Source organism: Dipodomys spectabilis, unplaced genomic scaffold (genome assembly GCF_019054845.1).
Source record: "Dipodomys spectabilis isolate Male_0828 unplaced genomic scaffold, ASM1905484v1 ptg000039l, whole genome shotgun sequence".
In the NCBI taxonomy this organism is placed as follows: Eukaryota; Metazoa; Chordata; class Mammalia; order Rodentia; family Heteromyidae; genus Dipodomys; species Dipodomys spectabilis.
Window position 1 is genome coordinate 3,659,464 of NW_024870716.1, and position 16,965 is coordinate 3,676,428.

The window sequence follows — 16,965 nt, forward strand, 5'->3', positions numbered from 1 at the left end:
TGCTATGTGGAGCTGAGGAATCGAACCCAGGGCCTCATGCATGCAAGGCAAGCGCTCTACCACTGAGCCACCTTCCCAGCCCCAACACCTTGTATTTCATCTCTAATGTACAGTCTATTCCCCATCCTTGCTAGCACTTAATATCTTGTTTGTTAATATAAATCATTTACCTATTAATTTTACAAACATTTTCTCAGTCAGCAACTTATTCTTTTAAGAAATATGTTAAACTTGGGCTGGGACAGTGGCTCCCATGCATGAGGCCCTGGGTTTGATTCCTCAGCACCCCATACGCAGAAAAAGCTGGAAGTGGTGCTGTGGCTCAAGTGGTAGAGCGCTAGCCTTGAGCTGAAGAGCTGAGGGGCAGCGTCCAGGCTCAGAGTTCAGGCCCCGTGACTGATGAAAGAAAGAAAAAAAGAAAGAAAGAAAGAAAGAAAGAAAGAAAGAAAGAAAGAAAGAAAGAAGGAAGGAAGGAAGGAAGGAAGGAAGGAAGGAAGGAAGGAAGGAAGGAAGGAAGGAAGGAAAGAAGGAAAGAAAGAAAGAAAAGAAAGAAGGAAAGAAAGAAGGAAAGAAGGAAGGAAAGAAGGAAGGAAAGAAGGAAGGAAAGAAGGAAAGAAAGAAGGAAAGAAGGAAGGAAAGAAGGAAAGAAAGAAGGAAGGAAAGAAGGAAGGAAAGAAGGAAGGAAGGAAGGAAGGAAGGAAGGAAGGAAGGAAGGAAGGAAGGAAAGAAAGAAAGAAGGAAGGAAGGAAAGAAAGAAGGAAAGAAGGAAGGAAAGAAGGAAGGAAAGAAGGAAGGAAAGAAAGAAGGAAAGAAGGAAGGAAAGAAGGAAGGAAAGAAGGAAGGAAAGAAGGAAAGAAAGAAGGAAAGAAAGAAGGAAAGAAGGAAAGAAAGAAGGAAGGAAAGAAGGAAGGAAAGAAGGAAGGAAGGAAGGAAGGAAGGAAGGAAGGAAGGAAGGAAGGAAGGAAGGAAGGAAGGAAAGAAAGAAAGAAAGAAGGAAGGAAAGAAAGAAGGAAAGAAGGAAGGAAAGAAGGAAGGAAAGAAAGAAGGAAAGAAAGAAGGAAAGAAGGAAGGAAAGAAGGAAGGAAAGAAGGAAAGAAAGAAGGAAAGAAAGAAGGAAAGAAAGAAGGAAGGAAAGAAGGAAGGAAAGAAGGAAGGAAAGAAGGAAGGAAGGAAAAAGGAAGGAAGGAAGGAAGGAAGGAAGGAAGGAAGGAAGGAAGGAAGGAAGGAAGGAAGGAAGGAAGGAAGGAAGGAAGGAAGGAAGGAAAAAGGAAGGAACGAAGGAAGGAAGGAAGTTAATCTGATTTGTAAGCTTTTATGATTGACATTTTTTGTCCTAAAAATGTCAGTTCTAAAACAAAATAATATTTTCTGTAGAACTGATTTTTTTTAAGTTTGAAAGGTAGATGTAAAAATGCTATTTCTAGAATCTGAAAGCTTAACTGGAGCAGTATGTACCCTAAGTATATTTTTCAAATAAAACTGTAAATAGTTAAGAGGCAAGAAAACAAGACTTAGAAAACTTCTAGATAAAACATTCCAGAGATTTTTAAAAAGCTAAAACAAGAACCCTGAAAAACAGAACAACCCCAAACCTCTTTAAATGAAATATAAAAATGGATTGCTACAACACATAATAGAGGAAAATCACGTGAATAATTTCATTTCCCAACATAAACTTTTTGTGTTTAGATTTGTGCATTTCACTACATACCCCAGGTAAACCTGAAGCTTGAAATTCCGCTTCAGTGTCAAGTGTATACCCCTTGTTTAATAATGACATTTGAAGAGACAACTCCTTCAGTTCTAAAATATTCTAGAAATGTCTCCAATAACATAAAGGTGAAAAATGTTACGAAGTCATTACAAATTGCTATGACATAAATTCTTCACAATTGTTAAGAATGGACAGTAAGAATAAATTGCTTGTTTTTATTAACTTGACCAATTAAATTATTCATAAATTAATATGTGAAGAAAAAGTTAACAGACATTTAAGAACACAGAAGTAGGTTTTGATGTTTCTATCCTATGAACAGTAAACCATGATAAAAAAAATGTTAACAATAATTTTATTTTCGATTAACATAGCTTTGAGGTCTCGAATAAAAATAAATTTGGAATCAATTTTCAATCAAGCTTCAATACAATCACAGAACCATTCTATCTGCTATTCCAGGATAACCGATGATAGATATATTCCTACCAAAGGACTTTGTTTATAAACATACACAGGAATGTAAAATAACCTATAGTTATTTAAATTTTGTTAAAGATTCTTAAGACAATATACAGGAAAATCTTCACAGGCTTTTAAGACCAAGCCAGACACAGTAATGTGCACCTATCATACAGCTGTTCAGGAGGGTGTGACAAGAAAATCACTTTAGCCAGGTGTTCAAAATTAGGCTAGGCAATATATCAATACTATGTCTTAAAAATAAACGCATTAATTAAAGTCTTCTTTCTCTAAGGAGACAGAATCTAATTGTAATTTTCTATCAGAATGGGAATTAGAAACTTATTGTCAACATTCATGATTTGAAGTTTACATAAATAGATCACTGCTGACAAGTTTGTTGTACAACATTTGATTCTTTGTTTTCAGTTTAGAGGAAGGGAGAACTGCTCCTGGAATGCTATTTATAGGAGGATTTCTGCAATGGTGCTTTTACTGATATTGGCAATGCCCACTATAGTCCAAATGTCTGTTAGGCTTTTGAATATTTTGAATATGATAGGGTTAGGACTAAGGATCACAAGCATGATTAGTTCCCAAACTTCATAATTCTATTAATTTCAAGGACAAGTATCTATTTGTCTATTTTGACTATCTGTTTTCAAAAGGACATTGTAAATAATATATATACATACACACCTATCACACACACATAGTCATTCACACACACACACACATTAACTTGTTTCTTCGTTTTTGCTGATATCAGGGTCTGAACTCAGGGCCTCATGATTGCTGAGTTTGTGTGGTCATGGCTGAGGCTCTACTATTCGAGCTGCATTTCCAGCTCAGCTTTTTAGTAGTTAATTGGAGATGTAAGCTTGTAACTTTCTACCCAGGCTGGCTTGGAATCCTCCAGATCTTAGGTTCCTGAATAAGTTTGAATAACAAGTATGACCCATTGGCCTGAATGCACATAAAATATACATATCAATGTTGAACTATCCCAAAGCTCTAAGCAAAAGGTCCTACTCACTGTCTATTTTTCTTTTTTTTACCATTTATCTAGCAGAGTATAGGTGGCTCATGCCTGTAATCCTAACTCCTAAAGAGGTTGGGATCTGAGGGTTATAGTTCAAAGTAAGCCCAGATAAGAGTCCTGGAGATTATCATCTCCAATTAATCATCAAAATGCTGGAATTAGAGGCATGGTTTAAGAGGTAGAACACTAGCCGTGAACAAAGTAAGCTTCACATATATTTAATTCTATGAAATTCTATTATGAGAATGATAATAGAATTGCAGATTACTACCTTTCAAAAAATTTTAAGAATGTCTTGGAATATCTTATTAACAACAAATATACCTAGATAAATATTTACTCAAATATTTATTCAAATCAAAACGGGATACTATATAATAAAAATGCAGGCACAAATCAATTGTTTGTTTCTGAGTCAGAATCTTACTAAATAGCCCAAGCTGGCCTTGAACTTCTGCTCTGACTGTCTCTGCATCACCAGTGCTAAGATTACATCTGAGATTACACAAGTAAACCACTCAATTCTGTCATTTTATTGTGATGTTAAGAACTGAATCCATAGTCTCATGCATGTGAACTAAGGGCAAGGCAAGTGTGCTATCACTAGGCCACAACTCCTGAAATTAAAAAAAAAAACAACTTTGTACACTCAATTTACCACTAGGTAATTCCATTTTAACATTTATTTAGAACACAGACAGTACAGATATACAAGGAAATCTCTGAAGTTTAATCTTTTTCCCTAATGACACTTGAAAAGTATCATCAATGCAAGATTTGTTTTATATATTAAACATTACAATAATTTGTACAATAATGTGACAGGTTTCTTTGCAAAAAAAAACAACATGTGTAAATTTGTCAGGTTTTATATTCTAGATGTTTCCCAGTAATTATCAGTTTTTTTTCTCTTTGTGAATCCCTAATCTTGACTTTGTCAAACATGATACATACTACCTAACTGTTCAGAGTTTCCTTAAAACAAATAAGACTTCTCAAAGCTTAGCTAAAAAGTTGTGTCAGGATCAATGGCTCAAGCCTATAATCCTAGCTACTTGAGCAGTTATGATGGAAGCCGGCCTGGACAAAAACATAGTTCTTGAGATTCTATCTCAACCATGGCTAGGCAGAGTGGCATGTGCCTGTTATCCCAGCTACTGATGAAGTACAATGGATGAAGTGGTGCACACTTATCTTCCCAGTGACACTGGGATACATGAATAGGATCACAGCTCAGGCCAGCCAAGGATAAATCAAGACCCTACCTTCAAAATAACCAATGCTAAAAAAGTCTGTAGCTGTGGTTTAAATGCTAGCTAGTGCCAGGCTCTGAGTTTGGTTCCATGTACTACCAAAACAAAACAACAAAGCAAAACAACAAACAAAAAGAGCTAATGTAATATGCTAAGCATGTCTATCATTTCATTAACTTGTATAGTTATATGAGTTATGTCATATTCTTCCGAAATACCAAACATACTTCACACTTTCTTTAGGAAAATTGGTTGAAACCAGGAGAAGAGAGCGAACACATCTTGAATGCTTTTTTTTTTTTAACTTAAAGACCAAGTAGTCCAAAAAGCTTTTGGGGAGATATAGTAGCAGACACCAAATTTTGTTTATTATACTAGAGGAATTACATCAAGTTGATTCCTATCAAGTTGAAAAGTTTTCAAGGTCATTAGTACAATGTCTCACTCAATGTAAAATATCTTCTATAACATCCCTGAATTAGGTAATGCCATTGTCTCTCTAGGAAAAGAGAACATATCACCTAACAAGTTGCTTCATTTGATTTTACCTGATAAAACTACTAGCAAGGTTCTCTACATGATGACTTTAAAATACTTTAAGACTTGTAGTAATAACTATCAATAAAAGATAAATTGGTTTAGTTGGCACTCCCTGCTTCTCCTAATCCAATTATTTAAAACAGCATCAGGTAAAGCTGCTTCAAATGGAGATCCCAGATTTTAAGAGAAGATTCTATTCCTTTTTTCTTTTCTTTTCCTTTTTTTCTTTTTTTGTTGGTCATGGGGCATGAACATGGGCTTGGGCAATGTCCCTGCACTCTTCAGCTCAAGGCAAGCACTCTACCACTTGAGCCACAGCGTCATTTACAGTTTTCTAGTGGTTTATTGGAGATAAGAATTTCACGGACTTTCCTGCCCAGGCTGGCTTTGAACCATGATCCTCAGATCTCAGTCTCCTGAGTAGCTAGGATTACAGGCGAGAGCCACCAGCTCCCAGCAAGATTCTATTTCTTTAGTCATTAACTGGAGAAGAAATATGACGTCAAATTCAACATAAAAGAAACTCTGAAATAGACAATGTGAAAAGAAAAAGAACTAGTGAGAGTGACACAAATAAGACAACTTAATCCTAAGGATCAGTACTGGTATGGATGAATAAGAGTAACAAATATATGGACTAAATGCAATTTTTATAAAGGACATAACCTTAAAAAAGAATTCCCTTCTTTTTTAAGGCCAAATGTCAACTAATGAATGACACAGATACCTTACCTTCCTACATCACTCTTCCAGGTGATTCCATCAACCACAGAACCATTATAACAAATCTTCATCACTTCTACATAAATCTCTATTTCAATTGACTGTGTGATTCAAGTTCAGTTTTCGATTTTTTTTTTTTTTTTGGTCAGTCGTGGGGCTTTAACTCTGGGCCTGGGCAATGCCCTTGAGCTCTTCAGCTCAAGGCAAGTGCTCTACCACTTAAGTTACAGTGCCACTTCCAGTTTTCCGGTGGTTAATTGGAAATAAGAGTCTCACAGACTTTCCTGCTTGGCTGGCTTTGAACCTCAATCCTCAGATCTCAGCCTCCTGATTAGCTAGGATTACAGGTGTGAGCCACTAGCTCCTGGCTCTTGATTTTTTTTAACTCAGATTCTTCTTTAACTGTTAAGAACTGTGACTTCATAAAACTTTTTTCCTGGTATCTTAGTAGGATAGTTGTAAAATTATGAACATTTCTGAGTATTCTATGGTTAGCCATCTTAGTGGTAGACTCTTAGAAACTTCTTGGTTTCTCTGGTCCTTTCTTCCTTCTTGCTCATGTCCCTTCTATTTCCCCTCCCTCCCTCCCTCTCTTCCTCCTTCCCTCACCTCTTCCTATTAGTCTCCCATGTTTTGAGGCTGGCCTTGAACTCACTTATTTTTTCTTTTTTGATGGTACAGGGGTTTGATCTCAGCACCTTGAGCTTACACTCTACCACTTAAGCCACACTCTTAGATCTTTTGGCTGTTAGTGTTTTTCAGGTACTGTCTGTCATTTTGTGCCAGAACCAGCCTGGACTGTGATTGTTATACTTAAGTCCCCCTCAGAGGTGAGTGCCAGTGTACCCAGCACTTCTTCTTGTTGTCGTTGGATAAAGTTCTCACTAACTTTTGCCAGGACTAGCCTTAAACCTCAATCCTCACAAGTAGCTGAGATTCTAGGTGAGAGCCATTGTGTCTGACCCTGGCTTCCTAATCTTAAACAACTTTAATAGACTGATGATCAAAAATAAGAAAAAGCATTTCTACATGGAAGAAACTGTAGAAGTATGGGTATTTGCAATTCTGAAAATTTCTTCAACTAAAATTCAAAACGATCTGTGATAAGAGGGAGTCAGGTAACACCTAGATGCCAATGTTTGCTAGATGCATTAGTCCAATTCCCTAAGTATTCTCTTATGTCCAGAGACTCTCCAGTGATCATTACCTGACACACTGTGTTGCTGGTAATTGTAGGAAGATGGAATTGCACCAATAGGAAGCTGTGGCTTTGGGTTGCCGGGTGGTACCTCATCATCATCTTCCCCAAAATGATGAACTTTCTCGTACTTTTCTAGATAACTGAAATAGAAAAACAGCACAACAAAGATTTACAAACAGGTATATGACTTATTTTTAAAGTCCTACCAGATTTTCCTTTACTAGATGCCTCACATCTAATCATTATAAAATATTAGAAATTTGATAGTGGATCAGTAACTTCACTTTATCAGCAATATTGCGAATAAAAATCAATGCAATGACTCTAAAAACATTTTATCTTTTCAGAACATCGATATGTAACTCCTTGTAGATGAACAGTAGCACAATTTGTTTATTGCTACTTTCTTTTGTCACTTTAAAATCTAAGTCAACATTGGAAGACTGATCCCTCTTGTCTCTTAATCAGTTCATTCACATTATTTCAGTATTTTTATTTAATAACATATTTTAGAGACATAAACATGTCAGGTAAATGCTTTGCTACTTCATGCTTTTTTAATAGCTATACAGAATTTGATTGTATTGACATAATAGTTTAACTAACCCTTTACTGACATCCATGTAAGCTAATTTCTGTTTTGTTTTGTTTTGTTTTTTTGTTTTACCTCCAGGCCTGGGGCTTGAACTCAGGTCCTGGGCACTGTCTCTGAGTTTCTTTTGCTCAAGGCTACCGCTCCACCACTTGAGCCGCAGCACCACTTCTGGCTTTTTCTGTGTATATGGTACTGAGGAATCTAACCTAGGGTTTCATGCATGCTAGGTGAGCTCTCTACCACTGAGGCACATTCCTAGCCAATTTTTTTTTTTTTTCTATCACGAATCATGTCACATCTACACATTTAACTGAGTATTTTCTTCAGAGGCACTAGAAATAGTATTAATGTTGCCAAATTCCTTTAAAAACTTATGTTTAAGTATCTCTTACTGTATATACCATTACTGAATATGATCCATCTTAGTATTAATTAGAATTAAAATATCAAATTCATATCCTAATGTCACTCACCATCTTTTATGCAAATGAAATAGTTTATGTCACAGCAAATCACTTAGACAACTGAACTGAGAATTTCTAGACAGTCTAGTATTTTACAATTGATGTAGATGCATGGTTAAAAACAAACTAAAGATAATCTTCATGAAATAACTGCTAGCCAAATACATCAAGGAAAAGTAAAGGTTTGGATTTTTTTTGTTTGGTCATGGGGCCTGAACTCTGGGCCTGGGCACTATCTCTCAGCTTTTCAACTCAAGGATAGTGGTCTATCACTTGAGCCACAGCACCACTTCCAGATTTTTCTGCTTGTGTGGTGCTGAGGAATCAAACCCAGGGCCTCATGCATGCAAGGCGAGCACTCTACCACTAAGCCACCTTCCCAGCCCCAAGGTTTAGAAATTTTAAAATCAAGCTGGGTCCCAGTGGTTCACACCTTATAATCCTAGCTACTTGGAAGGCTGAAAATGGGAGAATCGCAGTTTAAGGCCAGCCCAGGAAGAAAGTTCACAAGACCCTTTCTCAACCAATAGCAAGATAGCTGTGCCTATCATCTTAAGTTATATGAGAGTCTGAGATCAGAAAGATTGTAGTTCTAGGCCAGACCAGGCAGACAAGTGTTCAAGACTCAACCTCAATAGGAAGGTGCTGAGCATAGTTGTGTGTTACTTATCACCCCATGTAGGACTGAAAATCACAGTATAGGCACATCCCTGGACAGGAAGCAAGAAACTATCTCAAAAATAATTCGCAAAAAGCAGTACTTGAGGCATGGCTCAGCAATAGAGTTCCTGTCTAGTAAGTATGAAACTGAGTTCAAAACACTAAGACTGCTTAAATTAAAAAAAAAAAAACTTACAACTAAATCTTTCAACAAGGTTATCTGTAAACTTCTTGCTCAGTTGTGCCCAGTAGATTGAACATTTCTATATTTTTCATTACAGTTGAGAAAGAAAACAGTATTACTAGTAAAAAGGGACTATAAATATGAATTTTCTCTCCTCCCAAAACATCTGAAATGTCACATAAGCAATATGAAGTGAACTGACAAACAGCATAAGTACTATATACTTAAACCAAACAATATCTATTATTCCACATTAAAAACCTGTATGATTGACGTATCTATATGATTTAAAAATGACACAACTTCCAATCCTTGTGATATCCAGATACTGTTTCCCCAAACAGACACTTTGCACAATTACAATCCACAGGAATTTGTGATTTAGGGAACTTTTACAATTTTTGGAAATTTCCTTTCCTAAAACAAACTGGCCTAAGTGCCAGTTGTGATTATTGCCATTATTAAATATTTTCACCTGAGATGCACCAAGAAAATCACTGAATTCTGTATTTCTTGTCCCTATTAAAATAAGGTCAGTCTTTGTGTTTGTTTCTTAGTTATATTTCTCAAAGCTCAATGTATTAAAAGACAAAAACATAGCTAAAATACAAAGTTACACTTAAAAATTTCAGTCTTAGCTGGGCGCTGATAGCTCACGCCTATAATCCTAGCTACTTAGGAGGCAGAGCTCTGTGAATCACGGTTCAAAGCCAGCCCAGGCAGTTAAGTCCTTGAGACTCTTATCTCCAATAAACCACCAGAAAACAAGAAGTGGCGCTGTGGCTCAAGTGGTAGAGCACTCGCTTTGAGCTGAAGAGCTGAGGAACAGTGCCCAAGCCCAGAGTTCAAGCCCTACGACCAAAAAAAAAAAAACAAAAAACAAGTTTGAGTCTTCTGATTTAATTCTCTGCCATACATTGAGTTAATATGCCAACAGATTACTGTGCTCATTCATTAAACTACAAAACTTACAAAGACAATGGCATCATTCTGAACAGTTAAAATATTAGTCAAGTAAGTATTTATTGAGCTCCTATAGTAATCTGCTTAGTATATGACATATTTAAGTGTGTTAAATTAGAAGCCATATATGAAAATAAAAGTCTTACCAGGCAAACAGACAACTAAGATCCCTGGTTCAACATCAGGAAGAGATTTAGAGGCAAGGGGTTACATCTTTTTCTTCAATCTGACATGCTCTATGCCATACTTTTTGTTGTTGTTGTTTGTTTTGACTGTTCTGAGGTTGAATTCAGGGCCTGTGCATTTCCCTTTAGCCTTTTCATTCAAGACCTACACTCTATCACTTAAGCCACACTTCTACTCCTGGCTTTTGGGTGCTGATTGGAGATAAAGTTTCATAGACTTTTTGGCCTGGGCTGGCTCTGATTGTAATCCTAAAATCTCAGCATCCCAAGCAGCTAGGATTACAAGCATGAACCATTAGTGACTAGCTCTATACCGTATTTTAAGACTTATAGGAAAGCAGAAATATAAAAAGGTAATGAATAATAGAGAATTCAATGACACATAATTAAAAGCTTAATTATGAGTAACAAGGTTGTAGCTTAATGGTAGAGAGCACTTGTTGTATATACCCAAGGCCTTGAGTTTGATCTCTAGGACAGTAAATGAACAAGTTTACATATGAACAATACAATGGATTCATTCAAACTAGCATCAAACATATGCACTGTTATAATGAATGTGGAATGTAGCATACCTCTTACAATATCTAAAATATTAAAACTAGATTAGGTTGCAAAAGACTTGGCATCACCATCAATATGATGGATTTTCTGTTCAAATCGCCAAGGAAATTATAAAAGTAGTCATAATCAATTTATACACAAATTCATAATACATTTTATTATATAATTATGTAAATTTATATAAATGATATTTATGTACATTATGTTATTACTTAATATTATATAGAATTTGTTGTACCTTATCTAAGGTACATTCTCTAATCACAGAAAATTCAAAGAACTTTTTGTCATCAAACATGGGAAATTACAAATAATTTTATTATGTAAATTTCAAACCTATATGCCAAATTAGAAGGACTACTGCAATAGTACCCACGAACAGGTATCAATGCATTGTATCTTATTTCAACCAGTCATCTCTGATTATTGTATAGAAATTCTCAGGATATAATTTCTCATCTGCAAATATTTTGGTAGAGTACCTGGAAATGAAAAGCAGTAACGATAATTACTAGCAGTTAATACAAGTTGATTATTTCTGGATCAAGGGGGAAAAGTAAAATATGCATGATGCATATGTAAAGATGACAGGGTTCATATTTTCCTCTCTCTTTAAAGTCAACTAAAATTAACCATTTAAAGAAAAGAAATCACTGCCTAGCAGTTCAAAGCTAGCTCTAGCAGTAAAGTCTGTGAGACTCTTACCTCCAATAAACCACCTGAAAACCAGAAGTGGCTCTGTGGAACCCTTTGCCTTGAGCTAAAGAGCTCAGGGATAGCACCCAGACCCAGAGTTCAAGCCTCATGACCCACAATTAATTAATTAATTAACTAATTAATTAGTTAATAAAGACAGCATCATTCCTTTCGGAAAGTCTGGTGCATTTAAGGATCACAAATCTAATTTGCAAACTTTTTTGGGGGGGGGGCGGGGGGGGAGTCAGTTGTGGGGCCTGAACTCTGGGCCTGGGCACTGTCCCTCAGCTCTTCAGCTCAAGGCTAGCACTCTACCACTTGAGCCACAGCACCATTTCCAGATTTTTCTTCTTATGTGGTGCTGAGGAATCGAACCTACCTCATACATGCAAGGCAAGCATTCTACCACTGAGCCACCTTCCCAGCCCAACTTTTTTTTTTGAGAAAGCAGAATAGTCTAGTGAAAGTGAAAAAGATCCTAAGTCAAACCACATAAAAGGGGAAATACAATTTGGATTTCCTTTAGCCACTGAAGAACTGAAGCTGAAAAATGTGAAGGTATCTCATAACAGAACTCAGTGATGACTATTTGGGGTTGAACAAATGGTTGGCCAAAGAAGCAAAATCCTTCACCTTATAGCTTCAAAAGACTCCAAGCTGTGAAAAACTATGAGAATCAGCATGGAAAGAATAGTATCATCAAGTAAAGGATACTGTCTTAGACTTTTTTTTACCATGCAAATACCTAACAGAAACAATTTAAAGAAGCTAAGTTTTACTGTGGCTATTTTAACACTTTCAAGTCATAGCTTATTCTATCGCCTTTAGGCTGATGGCAAGGCAGAAATACCATGGAAGGAGGGCTGGTACCCAGCAGGCAAAGAAGTGTACTTCCTTATTCCTCTTTTGATTCCATTCTAGTCCCAAACCTCTGGCGTAGTAACGGTCACATTCAGGTAGAGATTATGCCCCTTAATTTGTCCTTTCTGGAAACAACCTCACAAATACAACTAGAGTTGTGTATTACTAATCTCCTATTTGTTTCTCAATTCAATCAAGTTAGCAATCAATGTTAGGCAACAGAAGGACTGCTACTAATAATGATGTGAGCAATTTCAAGATTAATACCAGCTGGGAGAAAGCAAGGGCAAGGGTGGCGTTGCTGAAAAAGGAATATACTCTTTATCTGACTTATATAACTTTAATCCTTCTGTACATCACCTTTATAATAAAAATTTTTTGAAAATTTTAAAAAGAGATTAACAGGCACAAAATCAAGTCTAATGGTGTGTAAACCATAAAGGTCAAAGTTTTCTGCCAAGATTGCCCATAAAAGGAGAACATTAAAAGTAAAGTTAAACTAATGACAAGCATATATATCAGAAAGCTCCCTGGGACTATGATGTCAGGTGCATTGTCCATTAGGAAACAACAAAAGGCAAAAACACTCACATGAGAGATTTAGGCTTCAAAAACAAGAAAATAGCTGACCCTAAAAGTTACACAGAGTATTTGAACAACATTCTGACTTCTCTTTGAAATTAAGAGAAAATAATATACAAATATGAGTCTGGAGAAAAAAGTTTTCTCACAATAATTCTTGCCCAGCTTTACTTCTCATTTAAGATAATTCATTATCAAATATGTGAATACTCAGAAAAGTTATATAATTTTCCAGAACACACACACACACACACACACACACACACACACACACACACACACACACACACACACACACACAGAGTACTCTAATTAATAAAAATTAACTAAAAGAAAGAAAAATGATTGCTATCAAAGGCAAGAGACTATGGGAAAAAAGTACTGGCCAAAGGGTACAAAATTTCAGTTATGAATAAATTCAGAGGATTTAGTATAAAACATGGTACAGTTAGTAATACTCAATTGCATCCCTGGAATTACCTGAAATGTGGCCACCACAAAACAGAAAGGGTAAGGAGGTGTAGAGACAGATATGCTAACGAACTTAACCTTGGTAAACATTTCAAAGTATGTGTGTATCATATCAAACATCACATCATGCAGCTTAAAATCATCCATTTTCTCAATAACAACTTGATAAAGTTGGAAAATTTAAAAGGTAGAGGAATGGTTACGTAGCAGAAATGACAGAATGGGCATGGAAACTAAACTCAAATGATTTCAACAATACTTTTTGAACTATAGAAGAGAATGCAAATGTTATTGTCAACTACAAAAAGAGAATATAAACATGTGAAACTATCAATATAATTTGAAAATGGTCTTCCTAATATGAAGTTCAAGAAATTTTCCACAAAAAAACGGAAAGAGAAAGAAGTCATTAAAAAGAACTAAAACTACCATCTTATATTAGAAAAGAGAACAATGTAAGTTTCTATTCTCTCTGTTAATATTAAAGAAAATTTGTTCTCATCTAGGCCTAATTTTTCCTAAGTATTTAACAGAAAAAATAGTATCATTTTCCAACTCACCACATGGCAAAAAAAAAATTTAATGAATTTAAATAGGTAGAATACAGAAGAAAATAAAGAATTTTCTGTAAGCCAGGTGCTGGTGGCTCATCCGATGTAATTATACATCTGAGATCTGAGGATCCTGATTTAAAGACAGCTGAAAGCAGACAAATCTAGGAGACTTCTATCTCTAATAAGCTAGCAAAAAGCCAGAGGTGCAGATGTGAGCGAAAATGTTGAAGGAGTGTACGGTCCTGAGTTCAAGCCCCAGTACCAGCACAAAAAAGAAAGAAAAGCAAAGAAAAAAAAAAAACCTACTGTGTAATACAGCAATTCTACTCTTAGGCATATACCTTAGAAAAAAAAAATCTAGAAGTAATATATATACCATACAAACTTTACTACATGGCAGAACAATTTAACAAGCTAATATTGATGCATAAAAATAGCTATCAACAACAACTGTATTAAAAATAGACCTGGATTCCACTGATTCTATTCATGAGTGCCATAAACATTCAAAAGCACTGAACGAATTTGTAGAAACATATGAGTAAGTGGAAAAGACACAAAGAAAATGAAGAATAAACAAGCCATGACAAATTCCCCTGACAAGTGATAGAATGAAGAAACACAAGAGGTTTCAGAGTCTATTGAAATTATTATTAGTTTTCTTGTCTTGGAGTAAACTCACATTTACTAATTTTTTTACATATGTGTTATATTACACTCTTAAAACTAAATTATGTCAAATTTTTAGGTATTTCTGTGCCTATGTAAATAAGAATTAGAGGGAAAAAAGAACTGTAGTTTCCTGAAAAGGCATGTAAAACTCTACAGATGTCATAGAAATTAGTTAAGAAGGATACAAAAATACTAGATGGTGAAACAATCTATTTATATCACTAAACACATGCATGAAAAATTCTAAAGATTTTATTGCAGAAATCCAATGATATAATGTTGGTATATTCACCTATGGACCAAAGAAATATACACAACTATGACAATGAGCATTTAATAAAACTGAAGCATGGATGCCTGACTAAAAAAGTTAATGAAAAATTCTAGTGTAACTGTATATTTGGACCTTTTCTGTAGTATTTTTGTTGTACAACTGAAGAGAACTTCCAACATACCTTCTTTTCCAAACAGGCCTTTGCAGGATTTCGCAATCCACCTGAGCCACAGTTCTTCCTTCTGTAGACGACAGCCCTTCAACATAGGGCACACAAATAAAATATCCCAACAGGGAGAGACATTCCACTTATGAATTGACACTGCTCTTCTCCCCTTCTCCTCTTCATATTTTACTCATCCCATTTGAGACAATATGGAAGAATTCAAATGTGGAGCCTTCACTCACATTAGTGAGTGATACATACTATCATATTGGTGTGAGTACAGGTTAAGTATATTTAAAAGCAGTACTATCTCTGGGCTAGTGGCTCAGACCTGTAATCCTATCTCCTCAGGAGGCTGTGATCTGAGGATCATGGCTTAAAGCCAGCCCAGGCAGGAAAGCCCATGGGACTTTAATTTCCCATTAACAACAAAAAAGCTTGAAGTGGAGACGTGGCTCTAATGGTAGGTATAGCCTTAAACAAAAATGCTCAAGAACAGCACCTACCCAGAGTTGAAAACCCAGGACCAGCACACGCACATGCACACTCATATACAAGCCTATCTGATTTAAGCTAAAATATCTCCCACAAAAAAAAAAGAAGTGTTAGATTTAGTAACTCTCCAAAGAAACCAAAGCTGGAATAATGCAAGGAGAAATAAACAAGAAAATGGCAGAAGACACTTTGAACATAAGCATACTGTAGAATATACTCCAATCATAAGCAATGATAATACAATCAGATAGGAAAGGTCAAAAGCTTTTCAAATTAATCCACCTAAATCTGAACTGGGGATTTACATACATACACTAACAATGACAAAATGTTGTTCTTAGTTAATGCTATACTTTATGTGTGTGTATGTGCATATATGAAGGTTTGGAGGGAGAGAGCTGTAATGAAGAGGGTAAATGAGGATGAATATGATCACAGCTTAATTACATGTGTGAAAATAGAACAATGAAATCTGTTCCAATTGTTTTACAGATTGAGGAGAACCGATACTGGGAGTGGGGCTGATCTGGATACATTATATGCATGTATGGAAATACCACAAGGAAACTGCCTTTGTACAACTAATGTGTGCTAAATTAAAAAACAAACATCAAATCTATACTTTTAGGCACCAGTGATATTTTAACAATGAAAAGAAAGTCAATACTCCTACAAAGAAATTCAGGGCAGGTGCAGGTGACTTACACCTGTTACCCTAACTACTTACAAGGCTGAAATCAGAGGATAGTAGCAAGGTCTGCCAGAAAATTTCCAGAAGACTTTACCTCCAATTAACTAGCAAAATGCTGGACAGGGATCCAGGCTCAAGTGGTAGCGTGTCAACAGTAAGCAAGGAAGCCTAGTAAGACTATGAGACACTTGAGTTCAAACTTTGTAACTGGAAAGGAAAGAAGAGAAGAACACAGGAAGGAATTCATAGCCAGCACAGTGTACATGCCTAAATCCCAGTACTTGAGAAACTAAGACAGGAGCAATACAAGTTCAAAACCAGCCTCGGCTACACAACAAAACGTTATCTCAAAGGCAAACAACAAACACCTTCATGCTACAGAGAATATTTATTGAAAGGGCTGTTTATAAAAAGAACTTCCATGATGTGGTTTTATTGTTCAGTATAATGTGTATCAACTGTAAAAACTCTTCTCTACACTAAGCTTAAAAAATCTTTCCGAGCAAAAAATCTTTCCATGTTTTTGTTTAATTTTGAGCCTGATCTTACTATGTAACCCAGGCTGGTTTCAAGTCCTCCAGAACCTCCTCTCCAGAGCTCTGGGATGTTTGTTTCTGTAGGTTTTGAATGCTTTAAAATTAAGTTCTATATTGATAGTTTCATTTTTAACATAAAACCACCACAACCAAAGAAAGACTCATGTATTTTATCCAGACATATCTACTACTGCTGCTGCTGCTACTTTTAAAGAGAGGGTCTATGTTTTGAAGGCTGGCTGAATGCAGCCCCAGTGGCGCAAACCTTTACTGCTATGGTATGTGCCACTATGCCAGACAAGGTTCAGCAATTACTGGTGTATTATTTTATCATAAAAGTTGGTCCTCAGTAACAGCAGGTTTACAATTGTAGATGCAGGGGCTGGGAAGTTGGCTCAGTGGTAGAGCGCTTGCCTT

At 36.0% G+C, this 16,965-nt stretch overlaps 1 protein-coding gene across 1 annotated transcript in view; it reads right to left on the bottom strand.

The window, feature by feature from the left end:
• Positions 1-16,965, bottom strand: part of Arid2 (AT-rich interaction domain 2) — a 157,888-nt gene that overhangs the window by 64,990 nt on the left and 75,933 nt on the right. The window contains exon 4 of the mRNA XM_042677548.1: positions 6,942-7,075. Coding sequence (XP_042533482.1) covers positions 6,942-7,075 — 134 coding nt within the window. The remainder of the gene's footprint in view (positions 1-6,941; positions 7,076-16,965) is intronic.